At 34.0% G+C, this 26,972-nt stretch overlaps 1 protein-coding gene across 30 annotated transcripts in view; it reads left to right on the top strand.

Moving 5' to 3' along the window:
- PPFIA2 (PTPRF interacting protein alpha 2) overlaps positions 1–26,972 on the top strand; it is a 515,275-nt gene that overhangs the window by 316,264 nt on the left and 172,039 nt on the right. For 23 of the 30 annotated variants that reach the window (XM_065524620.2, XM_074007492.1, XM_045366636.3 and 20 more), the window contains 2 exons: positions 2,842–3,006; positions 8,136–8,210. In XM_065524620.2, the coding sequence (XP_065380692.1) occupies positions 2,842–3,006; positions 8,136–8,210 (240 nt within the window). The remainder of the gene's footprint in view (positions 1–2,841; positions 3,007–8,135; positions 8,211–26,972) is intronic. The other 7 variants (XM_074007496.1, XM_065524621.2, XM_074007495.1 and 4 more) reach the window with 1 other exon arrangement.

Genomic DNA, 26,972 nt, shown 5'->3' with positions numbered 1-26,972 from the left:
TAAAGAGCCATTATAATTCAGGGGGAGATTGTAGGTCTTGGACACAAATGTTAGCAGTGGATGTAGTGGCAAGTGATCAGATTCTAGAAATTGAGGGAGCATGAAAGAGAGTGCTTACAAATACTGAATTGTTAACTTTAAGCTGGGTAAAGAGACAATGAGGGCATGAGGGTAGGGAGAAGCAGTTAAAAGTTCCATTTGCCAAATGCAAAGAGTGTGATTAAAAGATTTAAGTTGTCTCTGAAAACGGATGTCCTTTATAGCATCATTATTGTGTTTCTTTTCCTAGAGGGTGGGTATTTTATATTTCTAAATCTTACACTGTACTGTGCAAAATTAGATGCTGATATGTTTAATGAATTACTGTATTAAACAAGATGCCTCTAATTTACAATTAGAAAAAAGCAGTTTTCACTGTATTATAAAGGTTTCATTATTTATGTCATCAGATTGAAGGATAGATGTACATAATAATGTTAATTAGCCTAAGCTCTTGGGAAATAATGCCAATTAACCATGGCCACAAGCTTAGCTTTCATATAGGCCAAACCTGTATGGAAATATATAAAACTATATGACGTATGTAAATTTAACTCATTTATTAATATTTTAATCTGCTCAGCAAATATTAATTGCATACCTATAGATGTTGTGAATTGAGCTAACACCCAAATTCAGAGAGAATCAAGAGGATTAAGGCAGACAGAGACACTGTGCCAACTCTCTTGGAGCTTTTATTGCAATGGGAAAATAGAATGAAATTTAGTAGAACAATTTCTTTAAATTGCACATCATGAAATAGTCTGAAAAAAAAAATTAGTAAGAGATTGAAATAGAGACTTGTGGAGGTGGGGAAAAGGAGAAACTACCTTAGGCAGTAGTGAGCAAATGCCTTGTTGAGAGATGATGTTTAAGCTGAGACAAACAATGGGAAAGAGCTGGTTAAATGAGGAACAAAGAAGGAGTACTTTAGGCAGAGGGTACAGCATAAGCAAAGGCTTGACATACTGAGGAGCTAAAAGTAGGCCAGGAAAGCTGGAACATAGTTTGCCAGGGAAAGATTGACATCAGATGACACTGGAAAAGTAGGCATTATTAAGTTCATGTAAATCTCCACAACCTGTGTAAAGCAGTTTGGATTTATGCAATGGATACATGTATCTGTAGAATTCGAGAGAATAGAATATGTTAAAGGGCTCCTTGAAAATTTCAGGTCTTTTTCATACTGAAAAACTACTAATATTATGTTGACCCTTAAATATGACTCTTATCTACTGATTTATATATGTTTAGTGTCGGCCGGGCGCGGTGGCTCAAGCCTGTAATCCCAGCACTTTGGGAGGCCGAGACGGGTGGATCATGAGGTCAGGAGATCGAGACCATCCTGGTGAACACAGTGAAACCCCGTCTCTACTAAAACTACAAAAAACTAGCCGGGCAAGATGGCGGGCGCCTGTAGTCCCAGCTACTCGGGAGGCTGAGGCAGGAGAACGGCGTGAACCCAGGAGGCGGAGCTTGCACTGAGCTGAGATCAGGCCACTGCACTCCAGCCTGGGCGACAGAGCGAGACTCCGTCTCAAAAAAAAAAAAAAAAAAAAAAATATGTTTAGTGTCTCAGATATTGGTGTTCTTTGTGCCCAATAATGGCAAAGTTTTCTAACATTTTGAGTCATAATTAGTGACAGCAAATGTAGAGAAATCAACCAAAAAATATGATACTAATACGTGACACTGAATCTAACAGTAGTATAGTGAAGACCAAAATTTTTCTTTACAATTGAACACTTAGAAAATATCTTGGAAAAAAGGAAAGTTGTTTTCTTTCCTTCTTTCCACCTTCAGTGTCTTCTATCTGTTTTTAAATCTTTTGTTTGGGTAATTTCTGCTGTATTTTCTTTATTTTGCATAAGTGGATACCACTTGTTAGCTTATGCTTTCCACTGTTCTTCCGAAGACCTTTCCTGTAATGCTTACCAGTTGTGTGTGGTTATTCACTAGTAAAATTATAATAACTGATAATAATCAAGCAGTTTCTGATTTTCTTCTCATGTGTCTTTGGTTTTAGCAGTGGAACTTCCTTTTGAAATGAAAACAAATATGAAACCCCAATTCACAAAACATTTCAAAGCAGATCTTCTCTGGCAAGAGCTAAGAGTGTGGAGCCTGAAACATCCTGGGAACTTTTCAGGGACTTTCCCTCCACCTCTGTCATGGCCCCAGAGGCTACCCTGGGAAATCATAGATTCTAACATAGACAATTCAAAACTAATTCCTTAACTTCCTTTCCTGAACTGACAATTGAGAATCTCAGTTACTATGTTCTAATTGGTTGCATATATTTTTCTATAATCTAAAGAAAATTTGTGAATAAAACCATGGGATTATTGAAGCTAAATTAACATTATAATGATTATGCTCATTTTATTCAATTCAAATAATTTTAATGGCCATATGTAAATGAAATAAATTTTGACTTTCACCGTCATCCTCTAAAAAGGTCCTGATGCATCAAGCAATGTTCTCTCATCACTAACATACATATTTTGTCAAGTGTTCTATTTCTGCTGAATCCATACTGAAAGTATTAAATTTGCTAAAGGACTGCATACATTTGCATTACATTTTTAAATTCAGTAACTTGTTATATGATACAATTTATCTTTAATGTATTTTATAAACCCTGTTTTAAACAGGTCTGTGCTTCTTTGTTGCCACTTGCAGTGTAACCTGCAACTAACATTAGATACTATGTAAGCCTGCAGTGTTTTAAGGGGGAAGTCATTTGAAAGTGTTCCTGACTTGTATTCAGAAGATAATTGCATTTTCTGTTAAACCCAATAGCTATTACTGGAGCATTTGGAGTGCCTTGTGTCACGACATGAAAGGTCACTAAGAATGACGGTGGTAAAACGGCAAGCCCAGTCTCCCTCAGGAGTATCCAGTGAAGTTGAAGTTCTCAAGGCACTGAAATCTTTGTTTGAGCACCACAAGGCCTTGGATGAAAAGGTATAGTATGGATAAAAGATTTCAAGCTTAACTACACTTCTGTCATCATCATCAAGCTCTTTGTCTTCATCCATTGACTCACCTGACTTCTAAAGTCAGTCAGTTGAGGAACACATTTGAGTTATATGAAAAATCAGTTTTTTAAGTGAAAATGGATTACCATGTGGATGTTGGTAATATTCATAAACATCTTCTTTTTCTAAGCCACTGAATCTATGACTTACCAGAATTAGACTTCTATTATGGTACATTATAGCCCCACTTCAGATGGCATTCAAAATGTTGTATCATTTAATATTATTATTGAGTCTCTCTCTCTCTCTCTCTCTCTCTCTCTCTCTCTCTCTCTCTCAAACCCTGGTCTTTCTCTATAGATTCCAAAATAAGAGACCACTAACTGAAAGTTATATCTATTTTGAAGTACAAATTGGATGTACTTTAACTTTTAGACATTTATTTTAGAAGCATCTGATTTTCTAATGTCTCTAATATCTTAGTTTTAAATATTCATTTGAAGAGCCTCTGCAAGTAACATCATAAGGTATTAGTAGAAAAATTTGTGTTTAGATATTTTTAAAAGTAGCTGTAAGCTTCTCTTAGCCGTTACTCAAATAAGTTCTACTGACATATATAAACCAATAGGATGATAATATTCTTTGGAGATTAGGATGGCTTATGACATGATTTCAATTTTGTGAAATTTCAAAGACTGAACTTATAAAAATCAATAAAGCTTTAGGAGTTAGAGTGGAAATTGGGACACTTCATTGTAAAGTATCTGACAAGTTCTGAGCATTAAAATCCAAACTAGGGATTATTTCCGAGTTATATATAGTTTTTAAGCATGCAGATATTTTTGTTCTATTTAATATTTATATACATTTATATTTTTATCATTGGTATTTCAGATGTTCTGAGAACAGGGGATTATGTGGAATGTGTATGTAAGGATAATTATAATTCTGCCTTCTAGAGTATTAAGAAGAAATTGTATCTCATTTTTATTTTAGCAATGAGAGATGACTAGTATAAGAATTATTTTGAATAAAACAGAAATGAATATTATATAAAAATTCTTGCTAAATATGACATCAAATAATTATTTAATATTCAACATTTAGTTTCATATTATATTTCCTCTTTTTTATAAAAGTGCTAAGAATTTGCAAGAGTTTATATGTATAGAATTTTTAGTATGTGTCAGACTCCACGGCAGATGTTTGACACACAGCAATAAATAAGATATTCTCATTATGACGGAGAAGTTCAGAGTTAGTGCTAGGAATTCACATATCAATGAAAAACAATTCAAAAAAGACATATTTCCATCACAATATGTAGTCACAGAAAAGGTTATGACTATGTGAGTAATGACAAAGACAAGGATGTCTTCAAGAAAGGGTGGCATTTGATCTAGGTATTAAAGAATGATTAAGGGTTTTTTAAGCACAGAAATACACTCTAAGCAGCAGGACCCACACGGAAAATAACCCAAAACTGTAAGAAGAGAAGGACCTGTTCAGAGAAAATTCAAGAGTTTGAGATGACTTAAATGAAGGTACTAGAGAATGTATGATTTGAGATGTTTCCTATGAGCATTCCCATATCACTTAAGTGAGGGATGCTTTTACAAAAGAATGATTATTTATCAGAATAGAGGTAATAAACAACATTTAAGACAAATAACCTGGTCATGTGAGTACATTTAAGAAGAAAATGGCTGTTGCACAACTTATTCTACATATAATTTACTTTATAGAAGTTCAGTGGGTTTAGTGCAACTAAATGAGTTGTTCTATCATATGGCCATAGGAGCTGTAATAATATGTATTAACTCACCAGAGGTATCCTGAACATTGGTGAGTTCAGGGACAACTGGACTGATTATCAACAAGTAATGCTCAGTGGCCTAAAGAAGACATGTTATGAGTTGGGACTCTAGAGTCAGACAGATCTGGACAAGTGACTTGACCATTCATTCTCAAAGCATCAATTACCTCTTATCTTGAATTAAGATAATACTAGTACTGACCTCAGAGTTGTCATGAGGATTAGATATGATCTGATATGCAAAGCTTTCAGCTAGTGCTTAGCATATGGCAAGACCTCAGTGGACATTTATGAATATTGTTATTAACAGGAGTAAATATCAGCATTTGATAAAACTTTCAAACCAAGTAAAAATATTGGTATTATTCTTGATCCAGATGCTTGTTTAAAATAGCATTTCATTTAGTTATCAAGGAACTCATATGTGTCTAAGTGCCTTCACAGACAATTTTCCTAAGAGTAACTCACAGCTTCTCACAGGGATGAGGAGGGATGTGGATATAGATATGTAAACAAGTAATACTATATATATAGAAAGTCAGAAAAAGATGCAGTTAACCATACCTTGGGAACAAGAAACAAACAACTTTATCATAGAGGGATTAGTACATATGCAGAACTAAATAAACTCTACAAGGATTGAGCATAGCTGTAGATAGTTGCAGTGATTCATAATTTTCATTATTAATGTCCAATTATTTATATAGCCACTAAATTGTAGAATGAGAACTATAGTTGTGAGAAAATATAGTTGTGTTTTTCAATTACTCAGAAATCATTGACTATTAAAAAAAAACATATCAGACATGTATAGGAAATGTAAACCAAAACAAATTAAATATATATACCATCCTTATATATTTTCATTATCAAATATCTCAGTGTCAAAAATGAATTAGAGCTTCTGGTCTGAGGAGGTTTCCTCAAAAATATTTTCTGTTGTAGGAGTGATAATTCCCCAAATGCAACCCGGCCATATATTAATTTCAGTTTGCATTATTGATATTCACAGCAGCAATTTTTAAATTTATAATATAACTCAAAATATATTCAGAATTTTTTTTTATTTTCTTGTAAAATAGTTTTAGATTTATTACTTCGTGGACAACATAACCTCAATTTGTAAACCACTATTCTAAATATATGAGAAATTATTATTTTATTTTCATATTGTTGGGTAAATATGATAATTTTTATTCCTTAAAAACTCACTATAATGAAAATATAAATGCTTAAATTGTAGTAAATAGAAAACAGTTTGGAATAGTTCTAAGAGTTTAAGTTTAGCAAAACAAAGTCAGAAAGATATTTTAACCTACCACATAAGCTAGATTCAACCATTTCTTGCATGATGTAAATGACTTAGAGAGATTTTAATGTGTCAGTATTTTAAAATATGGTAACTTCCTCTCTCTACAGCAGTTTAAGTGTGATATGATCAAGCTTGTGTATGGTGAGATTATTACCATATTTAGATTGCTTCTTATTGCTGTTCTCATTAACCAGGTTTACTAGGCCTTCTTCAGAACACCAGTATTTTACAGTTGGTATTTTAGAATATGGGAATCCCTGGTAAACATCACACGTCTGTTGAAACGTTTTTTGATATATGCATTCCACACATCAGCTGTCCTGCTCATTTTCATGGCTTCAGGATATTTGCTGCTTTTTCATGTATTCAAAATTCATAAAAAAGCATTCTCCAAATCAAATCATCAAATATTTCCTGCTATGTAACTAGTGTTTGGTTATTAATCAGTATTAATTCTATGTATTTGTTAACAATTGGATATTTGTCTAACAGGAATGATACTTGGCAGTTAATCTCTAGCTCAATATGATGAAAGATCCTGTGCAACTGTTTTAGACATCAAGTCTCCATTTATGTGTGTATTACTGTTTTTAGAGAATTTGAGCATAATAAAATATAATTAATATTAAAACCCCTACTTGGATATTTTTATTGCTGATTCATGGTCTGTTTCAGGAATTAAATGCATCCATTCATCTGAATATATGTGGTATCCTAATACAATACTAAAATGTGATTTAGATTTTTTAAAATTCTTAATTAGATTCTAGGATAATAGGTCATTACTGACTTTTTGTTTGTTTGCTAACTGGAAAAATAATATTATAATTCCAACTTAAATTTGTTTATGTATCTGGGTTTTTACATATTTTATAAATTTAATCTCTATTCCCAGTTAAATCTTATTAGAAGAGAAAAATACCATTTATTAAAATATACTGTCAGTAAGTTAACAAAATGAAAGCTCATAGGAATATAATTATATATTAAAATACATCTTAACTGCACAAATACTATGGCATTCCCATGAAAAATCTATGTTAATTTATAAATAATTGAAAATCCACCATGAATTGCATCTTAAGTTAAAGCTATAAAGTTTTTTTGATTTTTTAGGTAAAATTAAACTGCTGTGGTCATTCATTTTAATTCAGCAATATTTATTTCTATGAATTGTTATATATATAATACATTTATTTAATATATATATCAAGACATATCTATAGATCTAAACATACAACAACTAAAACAATTTTAGAAGTTCTAAGAAAGCAAGGATCAAAGAAATACTTCTTTGAGTTTCAGTTATGTAAGAAGCAAGTATAAATTATGACTTTCAAACTAAAATATACAGAGATTTTGGTTCTATAAAATACAATGGTTTAACCTTTGGTATCTGAAAGTTAGTTGGAAATTCCAAAATACTTAAATACTTTACAGTTCCCCCAAAACAAAATAGACCTCTAATTCATACAAAACATAGAAGCAAAGAACACTTTTCAGGTTTTAAAAGGCCTTTCCTTCAGGCAAATTATTTTTGAAGTTAGATACTATTTACCAAATGAAAATTTACTTATTATTTTACAGAAGTAGAGAAAAAGGTGGGGTATTTTTTTTTCCTATTTGTCACACTTAGTCAGTGACTATTTTTCAGATGAATTCATAATATACTTTTAAACTTTGTATTCGCTTACTATGAATCAGAATTCAGAGCAAGACAAATCAATCTCCAGCCCCACCTGAAGCTCTATGAGGGAACTACCAAAAGGATTTGCTTACAAGGAAATCCCTTGATAAAGTGACAATACGAGGTGGCAATGCATTCATTGTATTTTTGCCAGGTTTAGTATTCGGAGCACATAGGGATATAAATACTTCTTTAATAATTTGCCAAATTGACTGTCTCTGATGATGTTAATGATGGATTCGGCACAGTTTAATATGTATGGGATGTACATTACTGCACATATTTTGATTTTTCTTCTAGGTAAGGGAGCGACTGAGGGTTTCTTTAGAAAGAGTCTCTGCACTGGAAGAAGAACTAGCTGCTGCTAATCAGGAGGTAACATGCCACACTTTCTCCTCTTTTGAGGTGCAATATCGCTGACATTACATCCCTTGTGTTTCACGTCACTTTTATTAATACTGTCACTAAAAATAAATTACATGCTGTCTATGCCATTGAACAAGGCTTGTTGAAATTAGTTACCAGAGTCTTGCCTTCTGCTTTTTGGTTATTTATATGTGTCACTACTAGACAAAAGGAAAATTATCAAGAGCTAGTGACATGCGAGCTAGTGAGATGAAGACTTAGAAAGACTGCAGGCAGAGCGTCAGTCCTTTCAAGAAGGAAAACACAGCTCCAAAATTGGAACACATATCAAATAACTGTTAAACTTACAAAATGCTACAAATAAAAGTGAACTCCTTAGAGAGATATACTTCTGCTCAGGTCCTGCCTATTCTTATCTTCTAAAAGCACTGTACTCATGTTTAGTGACAGCACTGAATCCACTTCTGCTACTCTTCACAACTCCAAAAAAAGTATTTTCAATCATCTTTTCAAGATTTATAAAGTTATTTTCTCTTTGGAAGATTCTACTTCTCTTGGGTTTTAGTGCACAAATTATCTTGGATAATTAGGCATATATAGAGAGTAAATAAATTTGTTTATATATACATTTATCTGTCCATACATATTTCTCTCTCTCTATATATATATATATATATATATAAAATATATATATAATACCTAGTTTTATCCCTCAAGTATTATTATAGTCTCCTATAGGCAGTGTGGTACATCTGATTGATTTTTACATAGATCAAATAACATTTTACCTATATATAGATATATAGAGATAAGCAAATTTAACCTGTGTCAGCCATTAAAATAGTCCCATCTCTCTTTTTCTCTGACGTTTATAAGGCTACTTTTTTCCTAGAAGTTTATTCCCGTAATGTAATATTGGTATTACTAGTAGTGGACATACTAATATAATTTAGCAAAATCTTCCTACTCTTAAATAAGCAAGGGTAGAGGGGAGGGAATAATGAAGAGGGTTGATTAATGAGTACAAATTTTCTGTTAGATAGAAGAAATATGACCTAGTGTGTGATAGATCAGTAGATTGATTATAGTTAACATTAATCTAATGTACATTTCACAATAGCTAGAAGACAATAATTTAAATGTTCCTAGCAAAAAGTAAAGATAAATAGTTAATGTGGTAGATATTCCAAATAACCTGATTTGATCTTTACACATTATATAAGTGTATCAAATTATCACAAGTACTCCAAAGTATGTACATCTATTATGGATCAATAAAATAAATAAATATAAATAGATTTATAAAAAGATATATGACTAAGATCAGTAATGATAAGTCCTATAAAGGAATTTATAAAAAGATGATGTTTACATATACATTATGCATACAGACAAATACACAGTTTCAAACCACTCAATAAATCTTGTCAGTATAAACTTCTTTTTTTTTTTTTTTTGAGACGGAGTCTTGCTCTGTTGCCCTGGCTGGAGTGCAGCGGTGCGATCTTGGCTCACTCCAGCCTCCTCCTGCTGGGTTCAAGGGATGCTCCTGCCTCAGCCTCCCTAGTAGCTGGGATTACAGGCACCCACCACCATGCCCGGCTAATTTTTGTATTTTTAGTAGAGATGGGGTTTCACTATGTTGGTCAGGCTGGTCTCGAACTCCTGACCTCATGATCCAACCACCTCGGCCTCCCAAAGTGCTGAGATTACACACGTGAGCCACTGCACCCAGCCATTCTTTTGTTCTTTAAAATAAGCTAGATTAATTAAATGAGTGTATATATGCTTTTGTTTGTCCCAGCCATAACAATTTAACCTTTAGAAATAATGGACTTGCAGCTAGAAGGAGAGTAAATTCTATGTGAATTAAAGGCTAGTAGTGTTAAAAGCATAAATGGTGAAATAGCCATTTTTAAAAAGGAAAGAAAGCTTTTTGATGACCAGATTTAGCTTAGTAAACAGGATGGTTTGGAAAAAAAAAAAAGAAAAAGAAATAAGAGATTGGTACCTCTCAGTCATAATGGAAGAAAAGAACCTCTGGAGTAATAGGTAATGACAGGAAGTATGCAGTCTTTTAAAGAGATGGGGTTGATAAATTATCTTCAGGATGGGGTGTACTTGTTCCTGGAACTATCGGGAAAAAAATGTTAAATGTGTATTCATATTATATTTTATTAATGTTGTGATTTTTATGTGTGATAAAATATACATTCATTTTGGAAGTATTTCTCAAAATATTTCATTGATAAGGGCAAACAAACAAAAAGTTTGGTGACTACTAATATAAAAGCATGGCTTAATATGACCGTGAAATAATTTATGTTTGTCATAAACAAATGTGTGATGAGACCACTTGGCTAAAGTAAGCTGAAATAATAATGTCCCATAGGCCAGGCGCGGTGGCACACGCCTGTAATCCCAGCACTTTGAGAGGCCGAGGTGGGCGAATCAGGAGGTCAGGAGATCCAGACATCCTGGCTAACACGGTGAAACCCCGTCTCTACTAAAAGTATACACATACACACACAAAATTAGCCGAGCGTGATGGCGGGTGCCTGTAGTCCCAGCTACTCAGGAGGCTGAGGGAGGAGAATGGGGTGAACCCGGGAGGCGGAGCTTGCAGTGAGCCGAGATCATGCCACTGCACTCCAGCCTGGGCGACAGAGGGAGACTCCCTCTCAAAGTGAGGCTCTGAAAATTTGCTCCAGAAATAGTAACTAAGTAGTTACTTCAATTATACATAAAATTGAACAGCAACCCTTGAGAACAAAAGTGGAGGAAAGATTTATGACTGTTTCCTGGAATATAGTTTTATCCCTCAAGTATTATTATATTCTCCTACAGGCAGTGTGGTACATTGGATTTTACGTAGATAAAATTTTTACTTCTTTGTGGGGAAAAGAAAGAGAGATCAGACTGTTACTGTGTCTATATAGAAAGAAGTAGACATAAGAGACTGCATTTTGTTCTGTATTTGAGATGCTGTTAATCTGTAACCCTACCCCCAACCCTGTCCTGGCAAGAGACATGTGCTGTAGTGACTCAAGATTTAATGGATTTTGGGCTGTGCAGGGTGTGCTTTGTTAAACAAGTGCCTGAAGGCAGCATGCTTGTTAAAAGTCATCACAATTCTCTTAATTTCAAGTACCCAGGGACAGGTACACTGCCAAAGGTCGCAGGGACCTCTGCCTAGGAAAGCTAGGTATTGTCCAAGGTTTCTCCCCATGTGATAGTCTGAAATATGGACTTGTGGGAAGGGAAAGACCTGATCATCCCCCAGCCTGACACCCTTGAAGGGTCTGTGCTGAGGAGGACTAGTATAAGAGGAAAAAGGCCTCTTGGCAGTTGAGATAGAGAAAAGCATCTGTCTCCTGCCCGTCCCTGGGCAATGGAACATCTCGGTGTAAAACCCAATTGTATGTTCTGTTTACTGAGAAAGGAGAAAACTGCCTTAGGCCTGAAGGTGGGACTTGCTAGTGGCAATGCTGCTCTTTATGCACTAAAAAGGTTTATGGAGATGTTTGCATATGCATATCAAGGCACAGCACTTTTCCTTAAACTTATTCATGTCACAAAGATCTTTATTCATGTGTCTTACTGCTGACCTTTTCCCTACGATGATCCTATTATCCTGCCACTTCCCTTTTTACAAGATGGTAAGCACTTTGGGAGGCCGAGGCGGGCGGATCACAAGGTCAGGAGATCCAGACCACGGTGAAACCCCGTTTCTACTAAAAATACAAAAAAAATTAGCCGGGCGCGGTGGCAGGCGCCTGTAGTCCCAGCTACTCAGGAGGCTGAGGCAGGAGAATGGCGTGAACCCGGGAGGCGGAGCTTGCAGTGAGCCGAGATTGCGCCACTGCACTCCAGCCTGGGCGACAGAGCGAGACTCTGTCTCAAAAAAAAAAAAAAAAAAAAAAAAGATAATGATCAATAAATACTGAGAGAACTCAGAGACTGGTGCCCGGGGCGGGTCCTCTGTATGCTGAGCGCCGGTCCCCTGGGCCCACCTTTTCTTTCTCTATACTTTGTCTCTGTGTCTCATTTCCTTTCTCAAGTCTCTCATTCCACCTAAGGAGAAACGTCCGCAGGTGTGGAGGGGCAGGCCACCCCTTCACTTCTTAACATTCCTGTATATCTACTGCAGACTTTTCTGAATGCTTTTTGTTTTGCTTAAAATCATTTGTAAAAATAAGAGTCATTTGCATAAGTAAAAATCATGTCTGTTAGTAATTATTGTGCTCATTATTAACTTCCATATGTTTTGGTTTTGTTGTTGATTTTAACTAATGTCCATGTGTCTTGACTTGAATCCCTCTTTAGAAATTCACAAACCCAGCGATAAACAAAATTAACTTTAGTTTTCTAATAATAAATCGCTTATAAACAGTGATCCTTTTAAGAGAGTAAGTAGGAGAAAAGTCAACTTTAACTTTTTAATAAAATTGATATTTCAAAATTAAATACAAAAAAATCAGAATACACTTGCAGTTTGAGTTCTTGATTCTCTATGGTAACAGCAATTGGTATAAGAAATCGCTGTAAATAAAGCATCTTGTATTGGTGGTAACAAGATATATTTAGAAACCTGACCAAATACGTTTAGAAAAATTCATACTATTAGCAGCTTTAGGATAAGAACTAGGTGACTTTTGAATGTTGGAGGTAATAACTGAAGAATATAGTTTTTAAAACAAAGAGCAAATTTTCATGCAAAAGAAAGTTTAAAAAATTATTAAGAGCCAAATGCAAATATATAATATAGATGAAAATAATCAGGAACCAGAGCAAAAGTCCTGCATATGGCTAAATGAGCAAGGAGCTGGAGAAATTGTATTTGGTGCTTCAGATTTAATTTTTTTTTTTATTTTTTTTATTTTTAGACAGGATCTCACTCTTGCCAAGGCTGCAGTACAGTGGCACGATCAAGGCTCACTGCACCTTCCACATCTTAGCCTCAGGTGATCCTCAAACCTCAGCCTTCCAAGTAGCTGGGACTACAGTTGTGTGCCACTATGCCCAGCTAATTTTTTTTGTATTCTTTGTAGAGATGAAGTTTTGCCATGTTGCTCAGGCTGGTCTTGAACTGCAGGGGTCAGTCTGCCCAACTCGGCCTCCCAAAGCACTGAGATTTCAGGTGTGAGCCACCACACCTGGCAATATTTCTGATTTTAAATTAAATTTAAAATGTATTTACAAGTGTCCCTTAACACTCCAATCTATTTGTTTTCTGAGTTCATGTTGCCATCTTGAAGAGTAAGGGTGCCACATTATGATAATCTGCTTGGTTCCTGAGTTTCTGGTTGTTATAGTGACCGTTTAGATATAAAACCTTATCCAAATGTTTTTTTCTGAATTCATTCAATTCCCAAATTCAGAATGGAGAATTAAGAAAACAGATTTAGATTGTGAATGATATCTTGATATATTCATACATACACATATATGCATATGTAGAATCTGAAAAGACTATACAGTTTATTCTATCATTATATCATTTTAATAGACTTTATTCTCTCATCTATATATCATTATTATATATGGAGAGAGGTTCTCTCTCTCTCCCCACACACACCTACCACTTGTCTTATTCTCACAGATGGGTTTGGAGTTATCACCTCTTAATATCTTTTCTTTATATAATCTCTTTCATAGATCCCTCATCTATTCTTCCCAGACATCCAGGAATTCAACCATGACTTCTGTAGAAAAGAAACTAAAATCTATAGTTAAAGGTGTATGCACTACTCTGAGCCCCACAAAAGATTTCAGACATCCCTTTGGCATTTCCACAGGGCTTTGTTAATGATTGTATAGATTATTCTCTCCTACAAATTTCCAGCAGAGGGGCCAGTGCGAGCTGAAATCTAGTTCAGGGTTTGCTAATCCAGACACGCACGGGAGGACATAGCCACCTGTAGGGAGTACATTTTTTAACTTACACAAAAGTGCCTTATGCTCTGATGGGCCTGAATTGCCACCTAGTTTTCCTGATGTCTTCTTAGATTCTATATGGCACATTAATGTAATGAAGTGAGTCGTCTCATTAAAAAGAATACAAAACCACTATGTGTTCTTTTCTGGAAAAAGCCCCCAAACATTCTGCTATGTGAAAAGAATGAAATTGCATAGAATAATCTCAATATTTTTCAAATATAAATAATAATAATAATTCATTATTGCAGGAATAGAAAAAGTTTTAGATATAAATACCAAACTCTAATTATTTGTTTTCTCCATTGTTTGCAAGTATATAGACTATATGTGTCTGTAGTGTTTGAATTTTTAATAACTTTTCATTATTCTTATAAACAAAATAATAAAGTCATTTTAGAGTCAGATTTTATTGTCCATAATGACATTAATACTAGATCATTTTATGGAGCACTTAATAGTAATCATAGTTAATGTTTACTGAGGGATTTAAATCCCTCAGTACATGCTAAATACATATATGTCAGTACACTAATGCTGGCAGGTGCATACTATTATTTTACAAATCAGACCAGAGAAGTTATTTCTCCTAATGTGCTACTATTCCCTCCTACTTGAAAATGTAGTTATCTTTGAATTTGTCTTAACTCTCTGCTTTCAATTGTTTCAATTTATGTATATAATTGTGTCTATAATGCTCCCCATATCTTTTTACTCTCACCTTTTTTCATATGTATTAAAATTGCAATAGTTCAGGTCTTCATGCATACTCACCTGAAATATTACAGTAGGCTTTTATCTGTTCTTATCGCTTCTCTCTTTTGCTGTATAATTCTGCAAGGTTAAACTTGCTAAGTGAAGCCCCAATTATAATGATTACTTTTGTAATATGTTCGCATCTATAATATATACATATATATGATATATGCCATGTTAAGACATTGATAACATAATGATATATTATGTTTTATTAATATATGTTAACAATGTAGTGATATATGGTACATAGACTTGTAACATGCCATCAAAAATTTCTTCAATGTTCCTAACCTACAGATTCTACTTTAACTCCACCACCCTTGCTGCTCTACCTGAGTCATTCTAAGGCCTTGTTAAGTCATAGAGTGTATTGTTTTAAAGAAGCCAACATTTTTCCTGACTATAAATCTTACTGATGCTAAGGTCTTTCCTGGAATATCTCCACAACCCCAAATCACTCATTGAAAACATATTTCCCTATTTAAGCTGAAGCTCAGATGTCACCTCTTTAATGAACTATTTTATAATTCTTTGCCAATAGGCTCCTTAATTTAAGTGGCTAAAGCTCATTGCTTCAGCCTGTATTACGACTGTTTAACAAGTATTAGGGTTAATTTTATACTTGTGTAAGCTATGTCATTAGTTTACTGAAAAAATAGACTTCATCTCTCTCCTTTATATTTATTTCACTCAGTAACAGTGATATGAACCTCTTGATCAATATATATTTGTCAAATTGCGTTATATACACTTCATTCTGACTAGTGTTTTCTTGTTGACTATTCTCTTAATGAACCATTTGAACAACATTCGGTACGCTCAATAAACAGCAATGTGTTGATCATAGGTATCAAATGAACAAGTTGTTTCTTCTTTCAATTTAATTAATGAATCTCTGTCATGTGCAGAAAATTTTGAAAGTCTCTGAAAGGAAGAAATGGAAAGAAAGAAAATAAATGAAGCATTAAGTAAAATTTCATGTAACTTGCCCTCTCTTGAAAGAAATAGACATATACACGTATTACTAAGATGTAATTTAGTGCAAAATAACTAAATACAAAATACAGGCACAAGCAAAATACAGAAGGGAACAGAGAAGAAGGGTATTCTGTGCCAAAGGATCGGAGAAGACTTCTACCTAAAAATACAGCGTTTGAGCATATCCTTTGAAGGAAGTCTATGATTTGACTTCAAAACCGTGGGAAGTATTTCAGGCTGAGGAGACAGAATGATTAAGAAAATCCGAAACTGCCTGTTTCAAGAATAAGGAATGTTGCATTAATAAGAGTCAGGGTATGAAAAGATACAGAAGAGGAGGGTAAAGAGGTTGATGGGATCCAGATTCTGGAGGGCTAAAAATTTGTAGATTTTATGCTTTATGAAATGAGAAAGCACTAAAGGTAATATTATGGTTTTTTTCCTGTTTTTTTTTTAAATAATTTTTGGCAAAGTGAAAACCATTAAAGGTATGTTTTTGTGTGTCTTTTTGTAAAGGGTTTATTTTTGGTAAAGTGTAAGGTTGAGGTGGCAAAGAGCTGGAAAGTTGGCATAATTTGATACGCTTGGTTAGCATAATAATCCATGTGATTTTAATCATGGTACTTCAACAAATACTTATTGGGCATCTTCCATTTGCCAGATGTTTCATTAAGTACTGGGTATAAATATGTTAACCAACTCATATGTGTAAAAAGTTAGTTCTGGTCAGGAGTGGTGGCTCACACTTGTAATCCTAGCACTTCGGGAGGGTGAGGTGGGCGGCTCATGAGGTCAGGAGTTCAAGACCAGCCTGACCAACATGGTGAAATCCCATCTCTACTAAAAATACAAAACTCATCTGGGTGTGGTGACACATGCCTGCAATCCCAGCTACTCGGGAGGCTGAGGCAGGAGAATCACTTGAACCCGGGAGGTAGGGGTTGCAGTGAGCTGAGATCGTGCCACTGCACTCCAGCCCGGGCTACAGAGCGAGACTCCGTCTCAAAAAAAAAAAAAAAAAAAGTTAGTTCTGCTCTGAAGGCCAGTATGTGAGATAGACCTGTCAAAAAGTAATTATAAGCTGGGTGTGTTGGCATATATGTGAAATCCCACCTATTCATTACACTGAGGCAGGAGGATCACTTGAACTCAGGAGTTTGAGACCAGCCTCAGCAACAAATCGAGACCCCATCTATTTGTTAAAAAGCAATTATAAGGAAGAGTTAGTATTTAATGTGTACAGAATTTCAGTTTGGGAAGATGAATGAAGTTCTAAAGACGGATGGTGGTAACGGTTGCTTAACAATGTGAATGTATTTTATGCCATTGAGTAGTACTTAAAGGGCATACTTAAAAATGATTTAAAAATACTATTTTATCTTGTTTTATCGCAGTAAATGTAATTATAATACAGTATGACTAATGTGAAAATAAAAGTCGGTACAAGGTTTAGTAATATTACCAAAGGGTGGAATTCATTGTAGGGGTATGAATAGGAAGAACAGATGGTGCTACAAAAGTGACTATAAAGAGCTCACCAGATGGACTTGGAGGAAGAAAATGGAAGCAGGTAGAGGTAGGATTGGGGAGGAGGCGACAGAGAGAGGCAGATCTGAGTGGGGGTAGCTAGAGCTAGGCTTTGTCCTGCAGACAGCAGTGAGCCAACAGAATTTTTAGGAAGGGAAGAGATATAATTGGACTTTTGGTTTTATAGACTAATGGTATCTTAAAAAGTTAAAGGTAAAAAATGTATTAGATGGTCAAGGTACTGTGTTTAAAGATAGATTTAAAAGAATCTTCATGATCTTAAAAGAATCAAAGGGACAGTGTCAGAAAATACAGCACTGAGTAGACCACAGGTATTACTCTGTGTGGCATTTCTTATGTTCTTTTAGTAATGGCAAATATAAATTTTAAAAAACAAAATATTGTAAATAAATACATACATAATGAAAATGTGTTGTAATTTTAGGCCTTTTTCAATGGCCCCACTTAGGCAGATTGGATTGTTAGCGTTGAATACATGTTCCAGGCCTTTGTCCTAAAAAAGTGAGCCCAGGCAATTTAGACACAGAAAATACAATAAAGTCTTTATTTATTTTTATTTTTTTGCAGAGTATTGTTGTTATTGCTTAAAATTGGAAAGCCACAAAAAAAAAAAAAAAAAAAAGAAAAAAAACCACACACACACAATAAAGGGAAGTACGAGGGGGAATAAATAGATTACATCCTAACAATGTGTTCCCTTTTATCAGAAACCTGTACACTTTTAAAATTATTTAATTAAGCCAGACGAAATGGATTATTCAGAAGCTCCCATAAAAATTCAATTGACAGACTAATTTGCAGTGAATACACAGGCGTGCTTATTTTAAAAGCCTTTCCACATGATTGCATTATACATAAAAGGAACTGGCAAGTGTAGTTGTAGGCTGAACTATTTTTTTTATTGCCTTTACTCTGTGCACGCTTATTCCAACCACTGAATTTACCAACTTTCAATTAGAATTTTCCAAGGAAATTAACAATTATTGTACCTCATCTACAACCAGCTTTATCTCTGAAGTCTATTTTCCTAAGGAAAAATTAAAGAACTTGCATGGGCATATTAAGTACCATTCACATTTAGAAAAATATTGGATCAGGATGATGAAAGAAGCTAGAGACAGCAACACACATTTTGGGGACATTACAGGCCCAAGGATCATGAACATTGCGTCACCTACATTATTCCATGTAATCACCCCCAAAATCCTTTGAGTTAGGTTAAGAACTAGTACTCTGTTAAACCCATGGAAATAAATGGAAAACTGGAAAAGGTGAATAGATACAGGCAAAGGTGAAAGCTATTCTAAAAGCAAAGAGACTGGAATGAAGGAAGGAGAGATATGAGACTCAAGCAAGTCAAAAGTCACTGAACCAAAAGGGAGACAGCAATAGTGAGATAGCAAGATATTGAGAGAGAGAGAGAGAAAGAGAGAGTTTTAAGCATAGTGATTGCAGGTGTTCAGTGTTTCCTGAAGGCATGGAGGATTATATCTGATATGAAATGATTTCACTTATAGTTAAGAGGTCACTGGAAATGTTTACAGAGATAGTTTCAGTAAACTCTAATGAAAATAGAGTAACTGCAATTAAAAGAATGTATGAGTTCAGATAAAGAAAGAAGGTAATACTCTTTTGAGAAATTCAGCAACAAAGGGAAGGAGAGTATAGGCTGATTAATTCCAAACAGTAATGAGTGATAGCCTTATTATAATGGGACAGAATTGAAAATGTTTATAGCCATTGAAAACAAAGCCACAAATGAAGGACATGAAATTAATGATGGCAGCACAGTGGAGGATAACCATAATTTTAAGATCAATGGCAAGGAATAGAACTCCTTACTCTGAGAAATGGAGGAAGGAAAATAGAACACGTAGTATAGTGATGAATGATTTGGAGAGGATTTCTTTTTTTATAAGGGAATCTCCTCAAGGAAATGGGTTATCTGCTAAGGAAAGTGAGAATAGAGTTATTTTTTAGGAACTAAGGAGATTATAAATGAGACAACATAGAACACAACAAGGAGCCAATAAGACTAAGCAAATAAATTTTAGTATGGGATGGTAGAACCAGATGAGGTTCTCATCAAGTTACCCCAGCAAATTAAATAAAAGCCAGTATTTCACAGCTCTTACCAACTGAAACAACATGGATTCTCCCATGGTATTTCCTTATTTAAATTTATAAAGTTATTTTATTCATCATAATTCAAAGGGAAGAGATACAAACATTGAGCTAAAGTTGCCTTTGATTGCTTTGGCCACTTAGAATAAAATCAGTGTTAAAATTTTTCTCTAAAATTTGACACAGGTAAAAATCAGGGAACTTCTGAAATCCATGAATAGTTCAGCTATATTTGAATAGTTTAAAAGAAACTTAAATGGCTGATAATGATCCAGAAAAACATGGAGAAAGTAGGAGATTTTCTGAACAATACTCTATTAAGGAATTTGCCTAGAGGGAAGTAATAGAAATACTCATCTGAAGTTATAGGATCATTTATTTGAAAAATTAATCCAGTGACTAAGTCAGTTTTCTTTTCAAATTAAAACTGCCATATCTGTGAATAGAAAGCTCCACTGCAAAAGCTCTTAAGTTAAATTATTTCAGAATCCTAAAAATAAGAATCATTTCTCTTGAGGGGCCTTTGCAAATTATTCACTTTTGCATTTTTTAATTCTATCTGTTTCTCAGTTCTGTGAGATGAAAGCAGATTTAGTTTTGTATGTCTATCACTGCTTTATAAAAATGATTACTCTCAAAATGACTTTCTAATTTCCTGCATGTTTATGCATGCTACATATTCTAACTCCACTGATTAGCGTATTTTAAATATTAGGAATCATATTAGTAAATTCCATGACCAATTTTCACTTAACATTCGAACAGAAAGTCAGATAAAAGAGTTTTTTTGTTTGTTTTATTAACAATTGAAACAAGTTGCCATGACTAAACTTACCAGATGACAGCACGAGTTTAATGACAATAGTGTTTGCATAGGACAGTTGACACCCTTGGAGTTTTGAACTTGTATTCCTTAAAGATAATGCAAAACTCTCTGATGCTATGTTTTTAGCTTGCCTGACAACAGTTGTGAGTTTCCAAAAGACCTACTTATTGGGAAAGTATTATTCCTGTTGGAAATGTATCATTTTTGGTTAGAAAATTGTACAGATTTTAATTTCCTGGAAAAGTTGAATGCTGGTTAAACAATGGATTTTTTTTTTTTTAATTTTAGATTGGTGAACTAAAAGTTTCAGTGTTGTTAAACCAGTAGTTATTTACAAAGACCTATGATTTCTTATTATACCTCTTGATTATGCTTTATGATGATATTGTATTATAAAGATAAATAAAGAAACTGTAAATTATCCAAGTTATTACCATCAATAGAAAATGTCTCTTTTGCTGTTGATGATTATATTGTTATAATACAAAGAATCTTTCCCAGACAAAAAAAAATCAAGGTGTCTTATAACAATACATATTAAAATCCAGCAAAGAAGAGAGGTAACAAAATTGCTGTTTGCTACCTCCACTATTTTTACTAGTTCCAAGTCTTGTGTGAAACAATTATCTAAAATAGGAGTTAAAAGTGTCACCTATTATGTACAAGACATTTGAAGTTTGTTTGCAAATCTTTTCAGACTCTCTCCTATTTTGAATAGAATATTTTCTTTGATCAAAGTATAAGGGTTTTTTTTTGTTTTTTTTTTTTATTTGTGGTAGCAGACATAGTTGTTTTATTTTTGAATGTGGAGATTTTGAAATGCTTTTTTTCTCTATTAATAGCAATATGTTTGATATTAACACTTTGATCATAAGCATCATAAACTGACCTATTTTATTTTGCCCATCTTTATTCTTATTAATTTTAAGCTAACATTTTGAGAAAGATTACTTATTGCTTAGAAATTTAGATGAAATATTGAACTTTAGTGAGAGGCAAGATAAAAAGTTATAAAAACAAAGAATATTAACCTTAAGTCAGAAGATTCAAGATTGAGTTATAGATCTATCATTTACTAATTATGTAACACCTGGCAATTCATTCAGCTTCTCTGTGCCTTATTCTTTTTAATCTGTGAAATAGAATGTATTAGTAAACTTTGGACCTGTCTTTCAAATAAGTCATGATATTTAGATGAGACAATATTCAAGGAAGTACTTTGTAAACTTGACATACTGAAGTTGTATTGCTGTTATTAGACTCAAACGTCAGCATTAGTATTAGTTGAGCAAATGAAAATACTTTTCTGTTGATACTTTGAATGTGATAAAAAATGAAATGATAGTAGTACTTTTTATTTGATATTATACACATGACTAAATCTCCTTTTTTTATTTTTGAAATCTTCTGTTGAATAAGCAAATACATTATTTTTTCATAGAATAATCCTGTAGCACTACATGCATTTTATAAATGATGTTGCAATTCATTTATTCACATATTTGATAAAAATAATAGCATCTACAATTTTAGAGGAGGTTACTGTGTGCTTGGTACTACACTAAGTACTATACCCATGCCCCGAACCCACACACGATTTTTAGTTATCATAATTAACCTATGAGAAAAGGATAATTATTACTAGCATTTTGAAAGTTAAGAAATTGAGTCATATAAAAGCTAAGTGAATTTTTCTGAGTGTTATCACTAGTTGACAGGAATCCATATCCAAGATGTCTGACTTTCAATTTGGGAGTAGCAACTATGTCGCCTGGTCTTTCTCCCAACAATATTTCCTCTTGTATGAAACTGGTATAGTTTCCTTATCTTTCAGTAATTTGAATTTATTGTGATATCTTCATATCTATTATATCTACATGAATAATCTAAAAATTTATAACTCCATTACACTGAAAGAGACATAAAATGTGTAAATTTAAAAAGCATGTATTAAATCAATTAATCAAATTAAGCTACCTTTACAAATGCCAAAAACTTGGATAAAATTTAACATTTAACTCTACATAAAAGATTAATTAAAGCGGCCGGGCGCGGTGGCTCAAGCCTGTAATCCCAGCACTTTGGGAGGCCGAGACGGGCGGATCACAAGGTCAGGAGATCGAGACCATCCTGGCTAACACGGCGAAACCCCGTCTCTACTAAAAACACAAAAAATTAGCCGGGCGAGGTGGCGGCGCCTGTGGTCCCAGCTACTAGGGAGGCTGAGGCAGGAGAATGGCGGGAACCCGGGAGGCGGAGCTTGCAGTGAGCTGAGATCTGGCCACTGCACTCCAGCCTGGGCGACAGAGGGAGACTCCGTCTAAAAAAAAAAAAAAAAAAAAAAAAAAAATTAATTAAAGCATGCAGATATTTACAGATTATTATATCTCAGTATAGACTTTGGTATAAATGACTGAATTAGTGTCTTGCAATAAATAGCATGAGAACATTAGAGTGGCTACTATGTTTAAATATAGAAAATGTGACACCTTAGGTCATATTAAACAAGATGAAAGGATTTCTGCAGTACCTATTTGTTCACATGTCATTTTTAACAAGCAAGTGCAATAGCTCTCAAGTATTGAAAAATGTGGAAGTTCCAACTAAGTGTACTCTTGGAACACTAAATAAATAAATAAATAAATAAATAAGATGGATGAAAAAGATGTACATTAATTGCCTTAATTTTCTAATTGATAATTGACTGCTAATGATTTTACTTTTAAAAAACTTGCTGGCAAAAAAGCAAATATAATTTGATCGGTTGGTATTTACCATATACTATTACCGGAGTTTAGCCAAACTGCAACATCTGAGGGCACAGTCCTCCATAGGACCTCCCTCACTTCTGATACCAACTGTAAGTTCAGGAAATTCTCAGATCCACCCTTAGGTTCAGTAAGTCACTAGAAAGTCTCACAGAACTCACTGAAATCTATTATATTACAGTTATGGTTTATTGCAGGTAAAGATTACAGGTCAAAATCAGCCGAAGCAAGAGAAACAAAGGGCAGAGTCCAAGATGGTTCCAAACACAGAGCTTCTGTTATCTTCAGGACATATTACACTTCTAGAATTGACACACCAACCAAGGAACCTGAATCAGTCTTTGATGTTTGAAGCTTCAATTAGGGTTTCATTACATAAGCATGATTGATTAATTACCTGTTTGATTCCTCACAGCTTTGAAGTTGGGAGAGAAAGCTCCCTAAATCATCTAGTTGGTCAAACTGGCATACTTGTCCCTCAAGCTGGATTATCAGGTATTGTCAGCCCCACCTTAAAATAACACTTCTATTGGGTATGACAAGATTATCTCCTTGAGGCTGAGGGCAAAACCCTGAACCTCTTTTGGTTCATGTCAAATTCTTTACCACACAACTATAAATCATCTTAATTTGTTTTAATGGAAGATTTTTACAAATGTTAGTGCTTATGATCTCTCATATTATGAATTAATAACATGTTGATAAAGCCAAAATGGTATTTTTCACTTAGAAAACAGTGTCATTGGGAGATAAGGAAGAAAATAACTTACAGTAGAATCAGAACATGTGTTGTGGAAGTTTTGTAAAGCCAGTGCAGAGAGAGAGAGAGTCTTTTAAAAGAAAATTACAAAACAAATAATACTGTAGGGGCTGGGTGTGGTGGCTCACGCCTGTAATCCCAGCACTATGGGAGGCCAAGGTGGGCTGATCATGAGGTCAGGAGTTTGAGACCTTAGAGACCATCCTGGTTAACATGGTGAAAAACCCCTCTCTACTAAAAAAAAAAAAAAAAAAAAAATTAGCCGGGCGTGGTGGCACAGGCCTGTAGTCCCAGACACTCGGGAGGCTGAGGCAGGAGAATCACTTGAACCTGGGAGGTGGAGGTTGCAGCGAGCCTAGATTGCGCCACTGCACTCCAACCTGGGTGATAGAGTGAGACTTCGTGTCAAAAAAAAAAAAAAAAAAGAATAAATAAATAAATAAATAAAATACTGTCATTAGCAAGTTTAGGAAACGCTACTAGTATTTTTGAGGCATGAGGCTGAGTCAATTATATTTATTTAAGTGCTCTTCTATCATTCTCAGGAAGCTCCAACGACTTACTTACATTTCCTTGCCTTCAAGTTTGTGTATCCCCACATTATGAGGTTATTGCTGTTATAAACAGTGAAAATGTATTGAGATCTTGCGATTATCTAATCGCCTTTAAAGCAGGGAGTACTATCACCACTTTAAAGATGCAGAAAATACGGTTCTAAAGCTTAAAGTAATTCACCTGAATCACAGTTAGTAAATGCCTGAGCCATTTCCCTTTTCTTGGATGTATTCACTTCTTCCAGTCTCTCCTTTTGAAATCTTTTCCCCAGGTTTTGGTTAATCAATGCTTACTCCAAGAAGCATACTTTTTTATCTATCCATGAAATTAAATGGATTTGCACCCGTACTGATATGTCTATTGTATCCAGAACAAGTGGGCTGAGGGACATATAAATACACTGTCTGGGTTAAAATGCCTGTCACAGATGGCACTACTTCCAGCCAGCAAGTATTATAGGGAGCTAAAAAACATATAGAAAACTTTTAGGGGCAACATCAGGAAGTAGCACACATGAATCTTACTTACATTCCATTGAACAAAACTTGGACTCACATCACTCTAAGCTGTAAAAGAGACGAGGACATGCAATCTCTATTTTCATGGCCATATACAAAATTCTATTGCTAAAGAATGGGAGAATTAATATTAATGTGTAAAAAGTAGACTCTAGAACACACAAAACATAAAGAATGTTTGGAATTTATTAAAGAATTTAATAAAGTAATATAAAATGTATATGTAAATATCAGTAGTATTTCCACACCAGCAATAAATAGAAAGCATTAGCGAAAAGCATATTTCATTCAAATAATTGTAGAGATAGATATATGGATGTATTTTATATGTAAACATTGAATCGTGTAGAAATTTTCAGCTAAAATAGCAAATCCTATTGTTTTAGGAAATACAAAAAGTCCTAAATACATGGAAACAAAAGTTACATTTTTGTTTCTGGAGCTAGATATTGTAAAGGTATCTATTTTTCCCAAGTTATTTTATAGGTGTAATTCAATCAAAATTCTAATATAATGGATTTGAGATCTAAATAAAATAGTTCTGAAGTTTCCTTATAAAATAATGATGTAAAACATTTAATAATATTATGAAAATTAAAGATTGTTGAGTATGGAGTTTTCGTAGAATGCACAGATATTAAAATATATTTTAAAGTTTTTTACCACTTTGATTAAGTTTATTGCTAAGTATTTGATTCTTTTCATTGCTATTATTAAGGGTGTTGTTTTCTTAATTTCCTTTTTATATTGTTGTTTGTGTGTGGAAATGCAACTGATTTTTGAATGTTGATTTTTTATTCTGCAATTTTACTCTTTTGTTTATTAGTTGTAACTGATATTAGTTATAACAGTGAGCCTTTACAGTTTTTTTATGTCTGTGGTCATGTCATTTGCATACAGATTATTTTACTTCTTCCTTTCCAATTGTTTGCTTTTTATTTTCTTTCCCTAATTGCTATGGCTAGGACTTCAGTACTGTGTCGAAAAGAAGGAGTAAAAGTGGGCATCCTTTTCTTGTACTGGATTTTAGAAGGAAAACTTTTAGTTTTTCCTCATGGATTAAGATGTTAGCTATGTACTTTTCATGCATGATCTTTATTGTGCTGCGGTAATTTTATTCAATACCAATTTTGTTGAGAATATTTTTCATAAAGAGATGTTGAACTTTTTCAATTGCCTTTTCTGCATCTGTTCAGATAATTCTGTTTCTAAAAAATTGTGCTAATGTGTTGTATCATATTGATTGATTTGTGTATGTTAAACTATCCTTGCATTCCAGAGATAAATCTCTCTTGGTCATGGTATATGATCTTTTAATGTTCTGTTGCATTGGGTTTGCTAGTATTATATTGAGGATTTTTGCATGTTTGTTCATCAGAAATACTGGCCTGTAATTTTGTTCTCTTGTAGTATCTTTGATTTTGGAATTAGGGGATCCTGACCTTTAAAGTGTTACTGCTTCTTCTATTTTTTGGAAGAACTTAAGACGAATTGATATCAATTCCTCTTTCAGTGTTTGGTAGAATTCATCTGTGAAGCCATTTGTTTATGGACATATTTGGGTTGCTTTATTACTGATTCAATCCCCTTATTTTTTATTTTTCTGTTCAGATTGTCTATTTCTTTTTGATTCAGTGTTGGCAGATTGTATGTTTATTGGAATTTATCCATTCCTTCTAAGCTCTGCAGTTTGCTGGGGTATAATTTTTCATAGTAGTCCCTTATGATCCTTTTTATTTTTTAGGCATTCATTGTAATGTCTCCTCTTTCATGTCTGATTTTATTAAATTTATTAATTTTGGGGACCAGAAGCAGAAAGCTATGGCTTGAATACATCTCCCAAAATTCATAGGTTTGAAACTTAATCCCAGTGCAGTGTTAGGAGGTAGAGCCTAATGAGTGGTGATATGGTTTGGCTCTGTCCCCACCCAAATCTCATCTTGAGTTCCCATGTGTTGTGGGAGGGACCCAATGGGAGGTAATTGTATCAAGGGGGTA

The sequence above is a fragment of the Macaca fascicularis genome, chromosome 11 (genome assembly GCF_037993035.2).
Source record: "Macaca fascicularis isolate 582-1 chromosome 11, T2T-MFA8v1.1".
In the NCBI taxonomy this organism is placed as follows: Eukaryota; Metazoa; Chordata; class Mammalia; order Primates; family Cercopithecidae; genus Macaca; species Macaca fascicularis.
The sequence above is the reverse complement of the archived record's forward strand: the minus strand, read 5'-3'. Positions and strand labels throughout refer to the sequence as shown.